At 36.1% G+C, this 20,891-nt stretch overlaps 2 protein-coding genes across 2 annotated transcripts; one reads left to right on the top strand and one right to left on the bottom strand.

The window, feature by feature from the left end:
- Positions 1-4,349: 4,349 nt before the first annotated feature.
- LOC131297900 (pentatricopeptide repeat-containing protein At1g01970-like) lies at positions 4,350-10,081 on the top strand. Its single transcript, XM_058323097.1, has 2 exons — positions 4,350-6,759; positions 8,909-10,081. Exons 1-2 carry the CDS (start codon positions 6,301-6,303, stop codon positions 9,686-9,688), a joined length of 1,239 nt encoding a protein of 412 aa, XP_058179080.1. The 5' UTR covers positions 4,350-6,300; the 3' UTR covers positions 9,689-10,081.
- A 4,076-nt stretch (positions 10,082-14,157) lies between these two features.
- On the bottom strand, positions 14,158-20,670 carry LOC131297899 (uncharacterized). The gene is made up of 4 exons (XM_058323096.1): positions 19,905-20,670; positions 15,106-15,195; positions 14,923-14,993; positions 14,158-14,510 (listed from the first exon to the last, which is right to left on the bottom strand). The coding sequence occupies exons 1-4, from the start codon at positions 20,547-20,549 to the stop codon at positions 14,372-14,374; spliced, it is 945 nt and encodes a 314-aa protein (XP_058179079.1). The 5' UTR covers positions 20,550-20,670; the 3' UTR covers positions 14,158-14,371.
- Between the last annotated feature and the right edge of the window lie 221 nt (positions 20,671-20,891).

Here is a 20,891-nt window from a genome sequence, read left to right as displayed (position 1 = left end):
TTTACACCAACATTGTTAACTTTAAAAATAATTTGCTTTTGATTATACCACTGTGGATGGCAAGGGATCACAAAGATTATAGTTACAAAGTTTTGACTTTTCAAAAGTAGGAAAATTTTCAAAATACCCCCCAACCTTTACTCTAAATTTCAATTAGACTTCCAATCTTTTAAAAAAATTAATTTTACTCACAACGTCATCTTCCGTTAATCAAAACGCCCCCTTTCGTCCAAATGACTAATGGATTTCGTTAAAGGCTTCGCTAAATAGTGTATCGATTGAATTTTGTTGATCCGAACCGCTCAATGTGATTAGAATGTGATTTTAAGGGGAGGTGCAGATTGAAGCAAAATCCGGACGTCCTAACTTGAACAAAATCCGGATTGGTTCGCACCTCCCCTTTCCCAATAGAATTTCGATGATTCAAGCCGCTCAATGTGATTAGAACGTGACTTTAAGGATACTTGCAAGAAATCAATAAAAAAAAATTGATCGGGAAGAGCTTGATTTTAGTAGTTTTTTTTATTGAACTATTCAATAAAAAACTGTTCGGATGAAGCTTTTTCTGGTCATTTTTTTTGATGATTTCTAAAGCGTATTCTTCAAATCACGTTCTGAACACATTGAGAGGCTCAGATCATCAAAATTCGATTAGAAAATGGGAAGTGCGGACCGAAGCAAAATCCGGATGTCCTGACTTGAACAAAATCTGGATCGGTCCGCACCTCCCTTTTCCCGATCAAATTTGGATGATCCGAGCCGCTCAATGTGTTCAGAACGTGATTTCAAGGGAAATTACAAGAAATTAACAAAAGCAATGACCAGAAAGGGCTTGATTTGAGCAGTTTTTTATTGAACTGTTCGGATGAAGCCCTTCCTGATCATTATTTTTGTTAATTTCAAGCAGGAATTCTTAAAATCATGTTTTGAATACATTGAGCGGCTCAGATCATCCAAATTCGATCGTGATGCTATTTAACAGAGCCTTTAACGAAATCTGTTAGTCATTCGGACGGAAATGAGCGTTTTGATTAACGAAAGATAACGTTTGAAGTAAAATTGATTTTTTTAAAAGGTTGGGAGTCTAATTGAAATTTAGAGTAAATGTTGAGGGTATTTTGAAATTTTCCCTCAAGAATATTACCCCTAACATTTTAATAATGAATAGAGCGCACATATTGCAATGCATAAGTTTATAAAACAGTGGATATTAACGGAACTTTACTTGTATGTGATCACCCTGGAGGTCCTCTAACTAAAAGTCTAAAGAAAGGGTTTCGTTTAAAGTTACGAGAAACGTACACGTGTTAACACTATCGTATTACACTAATAGAGATAAACTTGTTTAGTATGGATTTTGAAGGAGGATTTTGGAATAATGAGCGAAGAGATAAATAGAATGATGAGAGTAATAAGTGAAGAAAAACTTATTGAAAAACTATGCACAACGGGAGTGTTTTTGAGACCCCGAGTAAACCAAGCTAATTTTTCGAAGCACCGAAAAAAGAAAAAGAGAGAACCTAGAAAATCTCCAACAGAAGTAACAAAAGCTAGTTTCAAAATTGTATTTTGCAACCGATCTATAAATTTGAAGAGTGCTTTGATTGACCTTCACTCCAACACAATCTACAAATTTAATTATCAGTATAATTTTATTAGGATTATTGTTAAATTTGAATATAATTTTAAATATTATAATACTCATCATATATTAACCATTTATTTTATTATTATATTAACTTAAATACATTTAAAGTTCATACATATTATTTAGATATTGATAGTATATACATATTATTTGATTATGTATGTGTTTGTATATGTGTGTGTGTGTGTATATAGAACAAAATACTATAGAATATTTTATTATAAATATTTTTATAATATATTATTATAATTCATATAGTATAGTAAACAATTTCTACATGTTTTTTTTTTTTTTGCGATAGTATATGTGTTTATAGATAAATAATAATATTAAAAATATAGATATATATACATAAAAAAAAAAACTACATAAATACAATGTAAATGATCATTGGTATATGCATGTTTATTAACGAGCAAGCATGATAATTCTTTTTCCCATCACTTTAAGAGTGCTTATCATTTCTATTTCTTTTAAGGGTAAAGAATCAATAACATATTATACTTTAGTATTTAAAGGTTGGTACCCATGTAGCAACTTTGTAGAGAGGGAATGAATTTGAAGGTTGAATTATTTTAGTTTGATATTTGCTACTTCTATTGAAGCACTTAAAAATCTATCAGAAGTAACAAATTTTAATTTGACGATTATATTAATTTGTCTTTTTTACTTCTGTTGGAGATGCACCAAGGAAAGAAGCAAGAGTCAATACGGTAGGCAAATGACCAAGAGTAGATCAGTTGAAGTGCGCAGAGGGATATTGGGTGTTTTTTTTTTAAATGGATAGACTAGTTTATACGCATTTCCACTGGTTCCCTCACTGATTTGATAAAAGGCCACGCCGAAATTATGAAATTTACAAAAAATTGGATGTTAAGAGTATATAGACAGGGTGCATTTAGATGCTTCCCAAATAGTACTCCCTCCGTCCCGCAATGTTTGGCACTTTTGTGCTTTTTCTTGTCTCATAATATTTGGCCGCTTTGAAAAGTCAATAGCAAAATTAGGTGAATTTTTCATTTTACCCTTTTTTTCTCACTCTAAACAACAATCTATTCAAAATTCAAAGAAACAAAAGTACGCTTTTCAATTTGAGAGCCACAATTGCCGCCAAAATTTTTTGGTATCCGGCCCAAATTTGAAAATTTTTAAATAGTGTTGAAATTACATAAGGGTAAAATTGGAAAGTTAGCTCATCAATTGTACATCAAAATTTTTCTCTTAAAAGTGAGAATTTACAAAAGTGCCAAATATTGCGGGACGGAAGGAGTACTAGTTTTGTTAGTGCATCGGAATTTCCCAAAAACTAAAGTCAAGACAAAGAAATATTGATGAGGTTATGGCAATGTCACATCCCATCCGCACGCGTACTGTTATTGATTTGTTGGTGGGGCGGGCATTTATGCAATTGGGATCTAACTACAAGCTACTCCCCCTCGTACCGTTGTGTGTTATTTTTAATTATGTATATCTCTTAATATGTACTTCATTCGTCTTAATTTATTTATCCTAATTTTATTTTGACTGGATAAAAAAATTAGTTATATTTTTAAATTGGTAATGAATTTTATATACAATATGGATATTGTTTGATAGATCTCAATTTGTTCTATAATACAATGTTTTCGAAATCACCTAAAATATTATAAATTATAAGATATAATCAATTGAAAAATAACACGAACTTCCAAAAAGGACAATAAAATTAGAATGGATGAAGTATTAATAAAAAATATAATATTGATCTGTAGACACTTCAATTTGGACCCTCTAAAATAACTTTAAATTTTCCCAATTATGATAAAAGGGCAAAACAGTCTTTGCACAGCTAGAACATTGCTTCCTTTGAATTTTAAAACACTCAAACAAAACCTTTACAAAAACTAGGGTTGGACACTCAGAACACTAACCTAGCGCTCAGGAGTGTGGTTGACCTGAGCGCTTAAGATCAGTTCTTGAGCGCTCAAGTTCTTTGTAGAGCACCCAAAAGTGTTTCCTTAAGCCTCCTAGTCATCAATACCAATATTTGACATTTTGGTTGGAGGTGCTGCGAATTTCAATTCTTCAACTTGGAATGTTATGTCGAATTTGACATTTATGATTGGAGATGCTTTAAAAAAAAAAAAATTGGAATCTATGTAACAAGGATTTAGAAATAAACGTAGGATGTGGTCTCCAATTTTAACGAAGAGGGACAAAACAATGAACTGCGAACATTTCCAACAAAATTGATCAAAAACAACAATGGACAGGCATGGCCCCGTCAATTTTTTTTTTTTTTAAGACAAAAAATTTCATTGATCATTGAAATTTCATTGAAGTTGTTACAATAACAATAAGAACAAAGAAAACGTCACATCATATTGCTAAAACTAAGTTAAAAACAATCATGTGTCTAGTATTCCGAGACCCTAACTCTCGATTGGTAAGATGCCAACCAAGAAACCCCAAAGGGTTCGATAGGCATAAGAGCACTAACCTAAGCTTTTGTGCATGCATGCACTGTCCCCTCATTATCGAAACCATTCAAAAACAGTTGTTTTCAACCTAGAAAGGCGATAGCGCTAGCTGCTGAAGGCGTGGCCGAATACCACTAACAATAGTGCAGGACATGCAGCTCACATGTCACTGTCCAACAAACCATTAAAACCTCTCTCTTTTCTTTTTCTTTTGCGGAAGGGAGCCCCTAATCGTTTCGTCTCCTGCTGCTCAACCTACCTGTGGCAGTATGGCCTATGGGGCGTGTTTGATAACCCTCTTGGAGGGTGGGATAGGGACTAAGAAGGTGGTGGGGCAATATTTTTGTTGTTTGGTTCGATTTTCGTTGATAGGATTATTAGTCCAAGGGGATTACGAATCTCCCAATTCAGTGGGATTATTCAGGGGGAGGTGTTACTAGCAATCCTATCCGGAGGGATTGGGAGTTGAAAGACACAAATACCCTCTCTTTTTGGCAATCCAGTCTACGTTGAGGGAGAAAAAGGAAAAGATAGATGGGGCATTCCTTCTTTGACCCGGACGGCACTCTCTCTCCTCCTCCTCTTCTTCCTCTTCCATAATTGATATACCCACTTCATTGCCTCTCAATTGGAACCCTCAAGATCCCAATCTCACACACAGTAATTCTCTCTTTCTATCTCTAGTGGGTATCTTCTTGTGATTTACTCCCTACGTCCAATTTTGTTTGTATTTTTTTGATATTCGTGTCTGTTTTTAACCGTTTATATCTTTTAATATGAATCTTCAAAAATATGCAATATGGATCTTGTTGATAGTTCTCGATTAGGTCTATAATACAAATTTTTTGAAATTATGAAACATATTATAGGTTGAGACATATAAACGTTTAAAAAATGACATGAATAACAAAAATAGACAAACAAAATGAGACATAGTGAGTAGTAGATTTTACTTGGACTTAGTTTATTTTTTGAATTAAAGGTGATATATAATGAGAGAATGATTGTCTTGTAAAGTAGGAAATAAGTAAGTACTTGTATAAAAAATTTAGCGAAACGGGCCTTAAACCTAGCCTACTGGCCACATCTTGTGCCTCTATTGACATCCGATAAAAATTCATATCAATTATGCAGTAAGGCTCTATTTGAAACCTAAGGAAAAGCAAAAGAAGGAAAGAAAAAGAAATAGATGAAAAATTTACTGTTCATTAAATTTAATTTTTTATTTTCTTCCCCCTTTCTCTTCTAACCAAGCAATAGAAGGGAAAATTAATTTTTTTTAATTTTCTTTTCTTTAAGTAAGTATTGACTTCTGGCTGAAAAGTCGGTTTAAATCAGTTCGGTTTTTCCAGTTCAGCCCAAAACATATGAACCGAACCGGTTCATATGCCCATTAACGGTCCCAGGAAAAAATAGGGTAAAATATTTCTCTATTGGCAAGAAAATTTTTTAGAGAATTACGCAAAGAAAAATGTATTTTGGCCCATTCTAGATTCCACAAAAATTTAAAAAAATATCAATAAGTTTTTGAAAATTATTTTATGGGGCCGTATAAAAAATCAGCTCCAACGGACATCGATAAATATTATTTTTAGATTCATACAGACGAACTGAACAGTTTCGCCGTACGAATCCAAAAAGTATATTTATCGATGCACGTTGTAACTGATTTTTTATAATATCCTATAAAATAATATTAAATATTTATAAATATTTTTTTCAATAATTGTAAGACCCGAAATGAATCCAAACGCAATTTTTTTTTTTCCAGTGATACCCTTCGAATCTTCATTGGCAGTAGAATTTCCGTTTCTCCTGCTACTCTTTATCATCAACAAAAGACGTCACGACTCTCTCTCGCTGTTTCAATTCCTTCACCAGTCACACCTAAAGAAGGTAGGTCGAAAGCGTTCTTCTTCATCTTGATTTCAAGTTTCAACCTTCAACTCGATTAGCCATTTTCTGTCCTAATGGTCCCTAGTTTGATTTTCTGTTCAAATTTAATCTGTGATGAGCCCTAATATATTTTCAGTGTTTTGTGTATCGTTAGTTTTTCTTCAATGAGAGTTTTCTAAACCTTCTCGAGATTAGGGCTTTCAAAAATTAGCCCCTAATTTTGTTTCTCTCGAAAATTAAATTTGCTTCTCATACTTTCTGTAGTCTATTTCTCTGTCAAACGAGCTCTGGTATTTAATGGGTTTCTTTGCTTCCAACATGAGCTCTTGTTCCACCTCAATTTCTCCATTTACATATGAAATCACAAGAACCTATTACTACCCTTTACATCCAAACTCCTTGCCATTACCGACAAATTTCGGATTTCGAAATTTCCATTTTGGACCAATATTAGTGTCTATGAACGTGGAGAAGACAGAAAAGGTTGAAATTGAGGAAGAAAAGAAACCTAGGTTTACGTGGGTTGAGGTAGGACCTAATATTACAGAAACCCAGAAACAGGCCATATCTCAACTCCCATATAAGATGACTAAAAGATGTAAGGCCCTCATGAGGCAGATTATCTGTTTTCCCCCTGAAAAGACTAGTTTGCCCCTGTTGTTGGCTGCTTGGGTGAGGATTATGAAGCCCAGGAGAGCTGATTGGCTTTCTGTTCTCAAGGAATTGGAAAGGTTGGATCATCCTATGTTACTTGAGGTATCAAATCTTTCCTTGAACTTCAAATCCTATTTTTATTTTCTTTCTTTTCCCACATGCTATTGTCTTCATAGTTCTTATCGAGATTCCAGGGATTTAATGTCACCAATTTTATTTATGTCCACTGTCAACAGGCTGTTGATTGTCGTTCTTTCTAGATAGCGATTCTCAGGGTTGCGCCGTATTGTTCTTGTTGCTATCTAACGACCCTCTTTTGTTATATTTGATCTTTCAATTACTAATTGGGGACAGCTTTTGTCCACTTTCATCATGTTTACTTAACTCATTGTTCCATTGAGTTCTGATCTCTCTCACAAGAAGTTATGAGCTCTGACTCTGAGAAATTCTTGTTTGCGAAGGGAATCGGGTGGGGTGGGCTAGGGATAGCAAGCAGCATGTAAGTATATTTGAATTGCCCAATGTAAACTAACAGTAATCCTTCACAAGTATTTTTGGATCTTAGATTTATGAAGGAAATTGTGCGCGGGTGGTGGTGTTTGTGGGACGAGAGGGGTTTGCGAAGCAAATGTTTTTGTTCTTTTCCAATTGCTTTTCTTTTGCCACTGCAGATCTCCACAAATTTGAGATTGAACCCTTAATCTAGAAGTCTGGAAGATGGGAGTTCTATACACATAGTTACTTTGTGGTTGCTGAAAACTCTTGTGGTTGTGTGCTGTTGTGACTGGCTAGTACTGCTACTTGGTAGCATATTGAATTGTAAAATACTATTTGCACCTAGTGGCTGCTTGCTGAGGTTCTTTAACGACATTTTCTATTACTTATTCGACAATTCGCTCTGCTAATCTTTATAACTGCAGCTCAAGTTCTTTAACAACATTTTCTGTCCAAAGTTTGACTTCTGTTTGTGGATCTACCTAGGTCAGGTTATAGAATTTCACATTGTTACGTCAGAATTAAGCTTATGCTTATAGCTAGTGGTGCTCCATGTTTCTTGTAACTGATGTCATAACCTGCACACTTTGGGAACTTTATCTTGGGTGGGCAGAGAATTTTGTCAAGAAGAATATTTGTGGCTAAATTTTTATGTTGGCACTCTCTTGTCAGTAGAGGAGGGGTTCTCTACCATGAATTTTTATTCATGTCTTTTTGTGTATAGAATCCAAATGGAAATGAGGGAACATCTTGTGAAAGCACAGGCCTTGTTTGCACGTTAGTTTCCACTACATTGAAGTATTAGTGCATTACCCACATTGCCTGAGGCTATTTTTTTGACTTACAAAAAAAGAATCTATTTCTTTTGAATGAACAGTTTGATATTTGGGTGCCCATGATATATTTCCTTCAATGTGATGTATTTTTCAATGAAATGATGGCGAAGAACTTAAGTGGGTCAGTTGAGCTCAGTCCACGAAATCATTGCCCCAAGCAGTCAGTCCAATGCCTGCGTTTAGGTAATTGCACCACTAGTGCATAGAGGAGGGCAATCTAAACTGTGCTTCTCTCGTCAAACTAACGCGTGGGTGCTTCCATGGTAAAAATAGCAAGGATAGGGAGAGAGAGGTGGTTGAATGACAGGTTAAATTGATGTTATAAATGTTAGTTTTTGTTTTTGCGTCATGCTACAAATGTTAAAGGGAGAGTTCGAGATACTCTCAATAGGCAAGTACTTGAAAAGTTACGACTCCAAACTTTTGCTCTCACTAGTCACCAGGTACCTCTTGGCCCACTCAAGAATTTCCTATTGCATACCTCCATTTTCTATGATAAAATTGATTGCATGACCGAAAAATATCTTAGCGGATATAACTTGGTTGATTACCCAATAAAGAACTGAATAGGGTACTATGTAACTAACAGAAAGAAACCATGTGTAGCTTGCCTGGGATTGATGTATCAGCATTGCTCTTATGTGAAAGTGGTCTGCTTATTCCTTGAGTTCCCTTTCAGGTAGAGTAGCTAATAACTAGAAACATTCTTTTGATGGTTCTATGTTATGCTTGAAATAGCACTCATAGATGTTTGATAGACCTACCCAAAATCGTTGAATGCATACTTCTATTTGAACTAGTTTCTCACATAGTAATGTGCATGCACCAGAGCAAATCAAATTATATGTTTGCTAAAGTTTCCTGGGATGCGGTGTGTTTGCCATTGCTAAAGAATTCTTTGGTCATTGCATTCCTCGTAGGTAGCCGAACTTGCTCTTCTAGAAGAATCATTTGAAGCCAATGTCCGTGACTATACCAAGCTAATTAATGGCTATGGAAAGCAGAACAGGCTGCATGATGCTGAAAACACTCTATTGGCCATGAAGACAAGAGGATTGCCTTGTGACCAGGTGATCCTAACTGCTTTAATTCACATGTATAGTAAGGCCGGCAATCTTAAACTGGCCGAATACACTTATGGAGAAATGAAGCTGCTAGGGGTCCCGCTGGATAACAGATCTTATGGAGCTATGGTTATGGCTTATGTAAGGGCTGGAATGCTTGACCAAGGAGAGTTTTTACTTAGAGAAATGGCAACTCAGTACATATATGCCAGAAGAGAAGTTTACAAAGCATTGCTAAGAGCATATTCCATGATTGGCGATAGTGAAGGAGCTCAAAGAGTGTTTGATGCAATTCAATTCGCAGGGATCATTCCCGATGTCAAGCTGTTTGGTCTCCTTATAAATGCTTATCTTGTGGCAGGTGAAAGTCAAAAGGCTTATCTCGCATTTGAAAGTCTGAGACGGGCTGGTTTTGAACCCAGTGATAAATGCGTGTCTTTGATTTTGACTGCTTATGAAACGGAAAACAAGCTTAACAAGGCGCTGGACCTTCTGATGGAGCTGGAGAGAGAAGGTATTGTAGTTGGGAAAGAAGCTTCGGAAGTACTAGTTAGGTGGTTTCGGAAGTTGGGGGTGGTGGAAGAAGTCGAGCTTGTGCTGAGAGAATATGCCTCAAAGCAAGTCAATTCCACATGACCTACCTTAGTAGTAGGGGGAGCTCCTAAAATGGTGCCGCTCCCACCCTGGGAGCCCACTTTTGCGCTCCCAACTAAGGAGATTGACGGGAGCTCGTTTCCATTGAGATGGGAGCTTTGGTAGGATCCTTGTACAGAAAAACAGGGATTCATCTTCATCTTCATCTGCAATTGCAACTAGTGCCTGTATCACAAACCAAAAATGCCAATTCTTGTGCCAGTTCCATGAGCAAGGAAAAAAAAACTGACAGTCCAACAAGAAGTCAGCTGTCAAAAAAAATGTACTCCCTCCGTCCCAATTTACTTGTCCCAGTTCTATTCTAACTGGATTAAAAAATTAGTTATATCTTTAAATTGGTAATGAATTTTATATCCAATATGGATCTTGTTTGATAGATCTCGATTTGTTCTATAATACTATGTTTTCAAAATCACCTAAAACATTATAACTTACAAGATATAATCAATTAAAAAGTGACACGAACTTCAAAAAGTGACAACTAAATTGGGACGGATGGAGTACTAACTAAATGCTGAAATCTGAATAGTCATAATCATTTGTTAAACAGCTCTGAGTGCAGACCATAGACGGGAACTTTTTCATGTGTTTTAAACCTCCAAGAACGTCATCCCTTGACACAATAACCATCGTAAATGCTCATGTGCATTTACTGAGCATTTACCGAAGCAACATGGGAAAATGAAATTTGATCCTTGGTTCCATTACATTAAGTACACCCGAGGAAATACCAACCTTGATGGCATCTATATTTTTCTGTTTGATGTCTGTGGGCGAGGGGAGGGAAGTAAACTTTGCAAGCGAGGTTACAAAACAGTTGTGCTACAGGTACAGTAACCCACGTACAGTAGTCGTGTACAGATTTATTTTGCGTCCATCTCGAGTCTCACAAAGATGATCGGAGCCGTTTATTTTGTTCTTAATATATTGATTATGGTCTGTAAAAAATTATCTCAATCTAATACCGGTAAAGGCGTTTAAGAATCATCCAACTTTGCTTCAGAAATTCAGGCCAAATTCAGGCCAAATTCTGAAGCAAAGTTGTATGATTCGTAAGCGCCCTTACCGGTATCGGATTGAGATAAAATTTTACAGGGACCCTAAACGATATATATTGAACAAAATGAGCAGCTCCGATCATCTTTATAAGATCCGAGACGGGCGCAAAATAGATCTGTACGCGATTGCTGTACGGGATTTGTTGTACCCTTAGCATTTCTGGTTACAAAAGCATCTCTTATGAGTCTTCATAACGTCACTGCAGTAGCATATCGGAAGCCTTGCGTACATTGGGATATTATTAATTCATTGTCACTTTGGTCGAGAGGAACGCTAAGAGCAGCCGACATAGGAGCACAGCACGCTTCAATCATGAATTTAAGGATGACAACATCTGTCGCTGCATAATATACTGACTTGCAATTGAGCAACGCAATTCAACATCAAGAACAAACAAACATTGGAGCACAGCACGCTTTTTCTTTGAATTGTTCTTCCATGTGTCTCATGAGATCGATCATCACTGGTCACAATATCCTTGTCTTCCCTTCGTTTACGGATCACAATATTCAATATATTATCTACTCCCAAAATTCTGTTCGAATTTGTTATCCACTTCTAATTCCAAAATATAGTATTTTTTTCGTTGCCAAAAGCGTAACAAAGGAGACGAAATTACCATTTGGCGACGAAATATTTTTTTTGCCACCAAATGGTTATCTTTGGCGACGAAATATTTTTCTCATCCCCAAATGGTTATCTTTCACGATGAAAAATAATTTCGTCTCATTTTTTACTCTTTCAACAACGAAAAATATATTTCTTCACTAAATTGGCATAATGAAGTTGTCTAAATAATGACGAATAGACTTAATCTCTCATCGCTCACCCAATCTTGGTTAATAAAATCTAGAGGCCACTCCACCTATTGCCAATTGGTTTTAAGTTGGAACCTCAAAGAAATCTAACATGGTATCAAAGTTAAGATTTGGGTGACCTCACCTTGCATGGTCAAGTCTCCGTCGCCCGAGTCAATCGCCTCACCTCATCAATTCATAACTCCACCTGCATTCGAGCTACACAAGAGGGGTCGCCCGAGTCAAATCTCTTGATTTCCTCAATTTGTACCTCCACGTGCATCCGGACTGCACGTGAGGGGAAGTGTTAGACTTAATCCCATATCGCTCATCTAACTCCACCTAAGCTTGGTTAATAAAATCTAAAGGCCACTCCACCTATTGTCAATTGATTTTAGGTTAGAACCTTCTAAGAAATCTAACATTTTCGTTGTCAGTATACTTTTTCTTGTAGTGACACATGCAAATGTCCCAGTTAAAGGTCTAAACTAGAATTTCGAAAGGCAATTTGAGCATAAACATCAGCTTTGAAATTAAAGTTACAAAAACCGGCCAAGGCCCCCATCACCCAACTGCCTCCAATAGAAAGACGTAGCGAAGAAGAAAATTTTAACTCAACGAGTTATTATATACTGGTTACTCCAAACTGCATTGAGTTATCAAATCTTTCCACGAACTTCACATCCTATTTTTATTTTCTTTTCTAGCATGCTATTATTGTCTTCATAGTTCATATCGAGATTCCAAGGATTTAATGTCACCAATTTTATTTATGTCCACGATCAACAGGTTGTTGATTGTCATTCTTTCTGGATAGCGATTCTCGGGGTTGCGACATATTGTTCTTGTAGCTATGTAACGACCCTCTTTTGTTATAATCGATCTTTCAATTGCTAATAAAATTGGTGACATAAATCCCTCGAATCTCGATATTGACTTAGTGAGGATATAGAGATAGTCAGATAAACCAAATTTTTAACCAAATCGGTTGTTATCTCAATCGAAGCTGCAGCGATGGCCGACGAAGAAATTTTGACAATTGCAAAAAGTTCCTCAATATATAGAAGGGAGTCTGGCGGCGTTGATATAAATCTTGAAGCAACTATCTTCGCTCTTGTGACTAGTACTCGTTTTATTTTTGGCAAAATCTGTTAAGATTACGTTGGTTTTTTAACATGGTTACTTTGCCTCAGCCTTATGCCTTGGGCAACCATCCTAAATGCCTTTCTTATGAGTTTCCACATATTCTAGCGCAGAAATTATTTTGATCTTTTATTAAAAAAGAAAATTCCTATTCTATCCTAACCTTGGGAGAAGAAGCACTGGCATGGTTACATGCGTTGAAAGTCTTTTGATTTTGACTGAATATCAGTCGGATTTTGAGTTTAAAAGTGAGTGAAACAGGTTTTTTTTTTGTACGAAGTTAAGCTTCGAGTTCTAGGCTCCATTTGTTTGGACGAAAAATATTTTTAAGTAAAATGTTTTACCCATTTTCCGTTATTTGGATAGAAAAAGAAGAGGAGAAAATATTTTCAAGGTAAAACATTTTACACCAACCGGGTGGAAATGTTTTAGTTTTGGCTGTAAATCATTTTTGCTTTTCACTCCCGATGGTCCGATATTTTTCAAAACCGCTTATTCCTATCCATTCTTCTCCCAAATCAGAGAGAGAGAGAGAGAGAGAGAGAGAGAGAGAGAGAGAGAGAGAGAGAGAGAGAGAGAGAGAGAGAGAGAGAGAGAGAGCTTACTTGATTAAAATATTTCAGAACCTACAATCTGTCATTGTTTTAAAAAATATGCCAACCAAACATTGAAAAATAAAATTTTAAAATTTATTTTCTGAAATAATATTTTACATCGAAACAAATGGAGCCCTAATTTGTGCCCTCCTGGCGAGGTCCGATCATGGTTGTGATGGTGGAGTTTGTCTACGTTTCTCCCACCGGTTTTTCTATTGGGTTTGACCGATTCTTGCTTAACGTCGTGTGGAGTCTCGCCGAGGGGAGGCCATCACAACTGGGGGCTTGTGGTTGGCAGGGGGCTGGTGCGGCTCTGGCGGTTATAGGGTTTGTGGCTGTTAGGTGCCACTTTGGGCTTCATTGTTTGGGTTTGTCCTAACATATGGGCTTTTAGGTCCTTTACTGTTTGAGTTTATTGTTTTATCTGGGTTTTTAGGCATTGGTGTAGGCTTTTTCCCAATAGATGTTTCCCATGTTTGGCTTCTCTTGCCAAACTTGGGATATTGGGTCTTAGATGAGTATATGATTATTCTTAACGTTGTATAATCGGTTGGGTCTCGGGTTAGGAATTTGATACCATCACTCCTCGTTCCTATTAATTTTTATAACAATTTCAGAGATTAATAAAAAAAAATTGCCTTCCAAGAAGAAATTGCGTCCTCCCGTCCCCATTTGATCCATTGTCACACGAGTAAAAACTAAAAAAAAGTGAAGAATAAAATACGTATCTCTCAACAGTGGCTTTAACGTTGCCGATCAGAAAGAAAGAAAAGAAACAGTGGCTTTTAACGCGCATATGTATCTAGCTAGCTAGCTATACTGTTTACTGCAAAATAGGGAAAGCCAAGAAAGAGTATATGAAAAATAGCTAGCTTCATTCAAGTTCCTTAAACCACTTCTTCGAGCTCCATATAAGCATTTATATTTAGAGAACAAACAAACAAACAAAGCACAAAAGGCTGGAAATAATTTGCAATACAAACGATTAATTAATTAGCATGCATGCGAGACCTATATATATATGCTGCTGCAAACAAGATTATATATGGCTGGCCGGGGGATGAATTTGGTCAGTTTTGGGCTTCATGAGCAGCATGCAAAGAAGCCAAGAATCGCTTGAGGCACCTGTTATAGGCGCAGGGCCGTTCCAGATGAACCAAGTGGCCTGCCTTCTTTATCCCTTCCAATGTTGCCTTTTCTCCTAGTTCCCTGCAGTATCGAAACGGATCAAAACGGCAAGCAAAAACAAGTACGTTGATTAATTATGTGCATAATTGATCGTACTATATATAGAGGAATCCAACCCGATCGATTATTAGGCCGGCGGAGCCAGGATGGTAAGGCAATAGCTTCAAATATTTTTTTAAGTAATAATAGGTAGTAAATCAAACCAATGGCAAGTCTTGGAAATTTCGGAATTTCAATGAGGCCTTTTGGACAATGTTTTAATACACGTGGGTGTCAAATTCATGAAATATAGTTAAAACGTACATACGAGCATATTTGAAGAATATTGAAAGGGTCAGTGACCCCATTTGCCATCATGCATGTGGCTCGGCATTTTTTCAAGAACTTAAAACTCTTACAAAACTCGAAAATTAAGGAGAAATATTGCACTTACTCTTTCATGTTCTTGGCAAGCTCCAACTTGAAAATCTGATCATTCTCGCCCCAAAGAAGATGTATTCTCTCCTGAAAATGAAGAAGAAAAATAACCATTAAATTAAGAGTGAAAAATATAATTTTTTTTCATGGAATTAATGTAGTAGAAAGCTAGAAGAAGGATAAATAAGCTCAAATTTACCTGTTGAAAATTGGGGATGGTGGCATCTTTGTTGCTGACCACCAAACCTTCTAGTAGCTCACCTCTCTCCTTTCTATTGGTGAAACTCACCTAGTAAATTCATTATCATCAATCAGTTCAGTTTGATTAGATCTAACACATGTTAGGGTTGGAACTTGGAAGAACAACTAATGATTACGATATCAATTGAACATGAGAAAGATAATACTTCCATTTTCCCAAAATAATCCGTCCATTATCACTATCTGGGACGTCTCAGAATATTGTATATATATTATATTTATAATACTTTACATATAAAATGAATCTTGTTTGGAAAATCTTAATTAGTTCTATTATACAAAGATTTCGAAATCATGGAGTAACTCTTTTTTTTAATAAATTGAAACTTATAGCGAATTCTATAAATGATCACATATGCAGCTGCACAAAAGGGACCATTATCTTGGGATGGAAGGAGTAGAAAAGCTCAAAGAACCATGTTGTACATGTTGGTTAAGGTATACATATCAGCACCGTGGAAGATGTACGATAAGTGTATGCGAAAGAATTACTCCACATATTTATGTTTGTCTACTTAATTGAAGTCCCTATCTAACTCATGCATGCTGAGTACTGTACAGAACACTCCCAGTTCGATTACCATAGAGTTAGACAAGTTCCAACTTCAAAGCGCGCAGGCAAAAATCAACACATATTTTTAGAGCGCGGCTCACGAGCTAGCGCTCGATCTCATTTTCTATCTGTAACATTTTATTTTTTGTTGTTTTCCCATATATACTGCTATTCAGCTAGCGTTGATCCTTCCAATCGCAAATTGCTTAAATTTCCAGTAATTAATGAAGTATCTAAATGATTATCTGCATGATAAATGGGGATCAATAAATGCATTATATATATATATATCTTTTGATTTCACATGCACATTGAAAAGTTGTATATCATAATGCTATAATGAGTCTATCATGCAACAATATCAAATTATGAAAATTCACCAAAGACCATATATAAACTTATTATATGTTTTTCAATTTTTTCGGTCGAACTATTATTAATTACAAGTGTATTAGAACGATGTTCGTATACTATTTGCTATTAGAGTTAGTAGTAGGGTTCAAATTTTTTGATGAGAAGATGTTTGTGTACGCTAGCTAATTACTTTTATCAAAGCTTAATTATGATCATGAAGCATGCATTCACACAAGTGTATCCATATGGTCGTTATTTGCAAGTGAAGTAGCTAGCTAGCTATCGTGTACCCAATACATTTGATAAAGAGTTCAAATTTCATTTAACTAGCTATAGTTAACACTGCTTGACTTAATTTCCCAGAGGAAAAAAGATTGTCGTTATTAATTTGTTGGAGTCTCTAGCTATATATGTCCATTAGGAAAAGTGACAAACAACTCATATATAGGTCCAGGTGGAAGTAAAATAGCATCGCATATCCCTATGGGCACATTAATTAATTAATTAGGTCTAGTTGGGTAAGCGAATAAGTGGAATAGTTTTGCAAATTGCGAAGATCACCTTGGAAAAAATTAATACTACATCTTACACACGTTACCCAATCCCTCTTAATAATGTACATATATAATCCACTCTTCCAAGACCACCCTGAGAATGCTGCTGTGCGGGGTGATTGACGTATTGTGCACCATTCGAGCCGTTTGTTCGACAATTCAATAATTCAGATTTTATCTCGGCATAATACCATCCCCCAATTCAAATGAACTGGCCTGGCATGGCCCATGGCCTTGCACGTTGCAAAAGACGAATCCAAATATAAGATGCCATGAATGTGTACATTGTGTAGTCTTGTTACTTATGAATCCATTTATTTAACTGGGTATGAGCTTTAGATTGGAATACATGTTTTACGTGTTTAAACATACATACACACATACATACGGTGTTTTGTTTAAAAAAACTTTATGACCCGATTCACTTGAAGTGCGTACACACATACCTCGGATATATAATATCGAAAAGCATAAAATATAGAATATATACAACGGCGAGTGTGGTATTAATATTAATCCAAACACTAGCTATCAATCTTGTAGAATTGTGTATCTGGCCGAAATGTACATATTAGTCCGCCTGTACTGGTCCTTAATTATAACGCTAGAAAAACTTAGGCTTCACCATCAATGCTAGCTATAAATTAAGCATGAGAGTTCATTGTTATTGTTCATCAAATGACCACATTTTGTCATGACTGTTTTTGCCTCCAAACTTTCCCTCTTTGACAATTAATTAAAGTACGTGGAGGTGTCATATATTCTAATTGCAAAAATTACTTACTATCTTTTATATTTTGTTGATATCCAATACTACCACTAATTAAGTACTTTTGAGCAAAGCTAATTAACATCTCAAATCTGTATTTTTGATATTAACGAATCAAATTAAGGATGAGCTGAAGTTTTCGTGAAGTTTGTTGTTTCAAGCTTCACAACTAACTAATGTCCATAATCTAATCTTCATGTAAGGAAAAGTTTTTTTAAGTTTTCATTGGTACGTACGTATGGAGAATCGATCACTCATTGATGCCATGTCAAATCATTCGGTTAAACATTGAGTGATATATATATATATATATATATATATATATATATATATATATATATATATATCAGTAATTTTCAGGTCCACTCGCCCGGATTTTCTTATGGTCGGATTTTCCCTTTCCCGATCGATTTGTGATGATCCGAGCCGCTCAATGTGTTCAGAATGTGATTTTAAGGGTACTCGTAAGAAATCAGCAAAAAAAATGATCGGGAAGGGCTTGATTCGAGCAGTTTTTTACTGAACCGTTCAATAAAAAACTGTTCGGATCAAGCCCTTCCCGATCATTTTTTTTGCTGATTTCTCGCGAGTATCCTTAAAATCACGTTCTGATAACTTTGAGCGGCTCGGATCATCAAAATTTGATCGGAAAATGCAAGGTCCGGACGGTCCGGACCATAAGGCGTCCGGACCTGAAAAGAACTCATATATATATATATATATATATATATAGCAACTATACTATTTAAACATCTTTCGGAAATAGAAATAAATAAATAAAAAAGTTAAATCAGAATTTCAAACTCTTGGTGATTATGTTTGTCTTGCTAATTATTCGATCTATTGTTTTGTTATCAACTAGCTAGCTAGCAGTAAGACTCATGGGCCAAGGCTTGTGGCCGGGCAAGACCCCCAGCCACCTCACTACTACTAGTATACTAGTAACATTAATTTATAGATAGGTAACCTACCGCATATTAAAATTAATACGTGAGTTAGACATAGTCTATACTAATTAATTATAAAAAAAAAATTGATTTAATTTAGAGAGACGACAATGGTTGATGGGGGACCGGCCAGCTGCATTACTTGTGTTTTGACTAAAGTAAAGCTTATTGACATGTAGGTGTGGTTGTACGTAGGTCATTTTCGAATCTAATGAAAACATTTCAATGCTTTTTTTTAACGTACACTCCAATTTATAGTGACGGGCCAGGCTGTTTCAACATTATAGAGAGAAATTGATGACAGAGATCACCATCTGTTCCAAATTTTGGGTTTTAACTCTTTTTCTTCTTTCTTAAGGGCAATGTATTTAGGTCTCATTCTCCCTAGATTTTTCGTGTTTTTGGTTTTGGTATTTCTATTCGTTTTTTCTAAATTTTTGTTAGATTCACATTATTTTTTTTTCCATTTATCATCTGTCTCGACGAGAATAGTCTAGAAAGTAAAAAACGATAAAATAAAAAAAATTTACAAAAGATGAAAAAAAATACCGAACTGTTGATATTTTTTTTAATATTTTTTCATTTTATATGAATTTTTTCAACTTTGTTCCACATTTTTATATATGTTCTTTTCTAATTCCTTTCATTTTTTAGATTGTCTTAAGTTATTCTCTTTTAGTTGGTTTATTTTTGTAATTAGAAAATTTTCAAACTTATGTGAAAATATTTGACTTTCCGTAGTCATCTCCATGGGAGAAATAAGAAAAGTAAAAAAAGATAAAGTTGAATTTAAAAAAAGTCCAGGCGAGAAAAAATAACCGAAAATTAAACTGTATGCTTAATTTGAATTATTTTTAGTATGGTGAATTTTTTTTTTACTTTAGGGTCCTAATTGTTTACTTTTATGATTCCTCTCATCAAGATCGATCAACAAATAATTCATTAAAGAACTTAACCCAAAACAAACAAAAGTTTAAAAAAGAAAACACAAGCGAAATTAAATATGGAGTGGTGGGATGTTAAATGGGTCTGCCCCTTTTGTGCTCACCATATGGAAACACCTAAACATTTGTTTCTACATTGTCAATTTTCATGGGCTGTGGCCTGTGTGGTCTTTAATTATGGAGTGGTGGCATGTTAAATGGGTCTACCCCTCATCGGTAGAGGCTCTTGCTAGTTGGTGGTTTGTAAACAGGCTTCAAAATTTGGAAAAAAAACATATGGGAATCATGTTTTTTTTGCAACTATATGGTTGATTTGGTTTGTGAGGAATGACTACATCTTCAATAATGCATCGACGCAAGTTTTGGAAGTGACGGATCTTATCAAAACCAGGATGGCTATGTGGATGAAGACCAAGCATGACCTCAAGCTATATATATACGGTGGAGGATTTTAAAGGCTATCTTGATAGGATTCGTAAGGTATGATTATAGTTCTCTTATGAGGTGTTCCTCATTCAACTTTTGTTGGATGAAGTTTTTCGTTTCTTTTATTTTATGTTCCATCTCGTTTTATCCCTCGATGTACCCTTTGAGATTAATAAAATTTCGTACGTACCTCAAGGAAATCCTTGTGGAGTTTATTAGGGAACCAAAGCTTTTTGTGAGCAGCAACAGATAAAAGTGCCTTGAGACCCTTAACTGAAGTAGGCAACAAAAGCTCGGAAGAAGAAGAAAACCCAAGACCGTGAAGCGTGGTACTACTTATCGAGTCAGTCATAGCCAGGATCGAACCCGATATCACCATGGCCTGAACCAGGTCCGGACACATCTCGGCCAACTTGAAAGCCACCATCCCACCATAACTGAACCCAACCACCGTGCATTTCTCCACACCCAGTTTCTTCAGCCCCTTGCTCAGGCACTCAGCCTGGAACCTCGGTGACCGGTCAGGGCTGTCGGTCATGGACCCGCCGAAGAAGAGGAGGTCAGGCACGTACACCGCATACTTCTTCGTCAGGGAGCCAATCTGGAACTGCCACGTGACGATGCCCTCCGCCGCGAAGCCGTGGACGAGCACGACCACTGGCTTGTTTTGTTTGGGCTTTTCTTTGGATTGTTTGGGCTTGGTGTTGATGGTTTCTTTGGGAACCCAAAAGTTCATGGTAGTGCCTGGCTCGATCTCCACTGTGTGGGGTACTACCCCGGCCATTTTCATTAGGCCGATTAACATTGGCCTCTGTGCTGCTACGAGGTTCACCATGGTCTCTCCGTGTGAGTGTGTGCCTGAGAGAGAGAGAGAGAGAGAGAGGTGTTTTGTGGGTGTTAATTGAAGGATCACGTTTTTAAACTAATCTGAAAGACAAGGTTGGTGATGGGTTGTTATTTGGTGTATATATTCAATAGGGGCGTTATATACAATTGACAAGATTTTATAATGGGCACCGTGGCACTTTTTAGGGAAGTTAGAATAAATTAGTCGAGGAGGTGTGTAGTAACTAGCTAGTCCAGACATTCGGTTATAAATAAAAAAAAATAAAAAATCGACATGCGTAGCTTCAGACATCCCTCTTAAACCCAAAACTTAATAAAGTGAGTTCCATGT

The sequence above is a fragment of the Rhododendron vialii genome, chromosome 8a (genome assembly GCF_030253575.1).
Source record: "Rhododendron vialii isolate Sample 1 chromosome 8a, ASM3025357v1".
NCBI lineage: Eukaryota > Viridiplantae > Streptophyta > Magnoliopsida > Ericales > Ericaceae > Rhododendron > Rhododendron vialii.
Note: the sequence above shows the minus strand (reverse complement) of the source record. Positions and strands in the feature narration are given on the sequence as shown.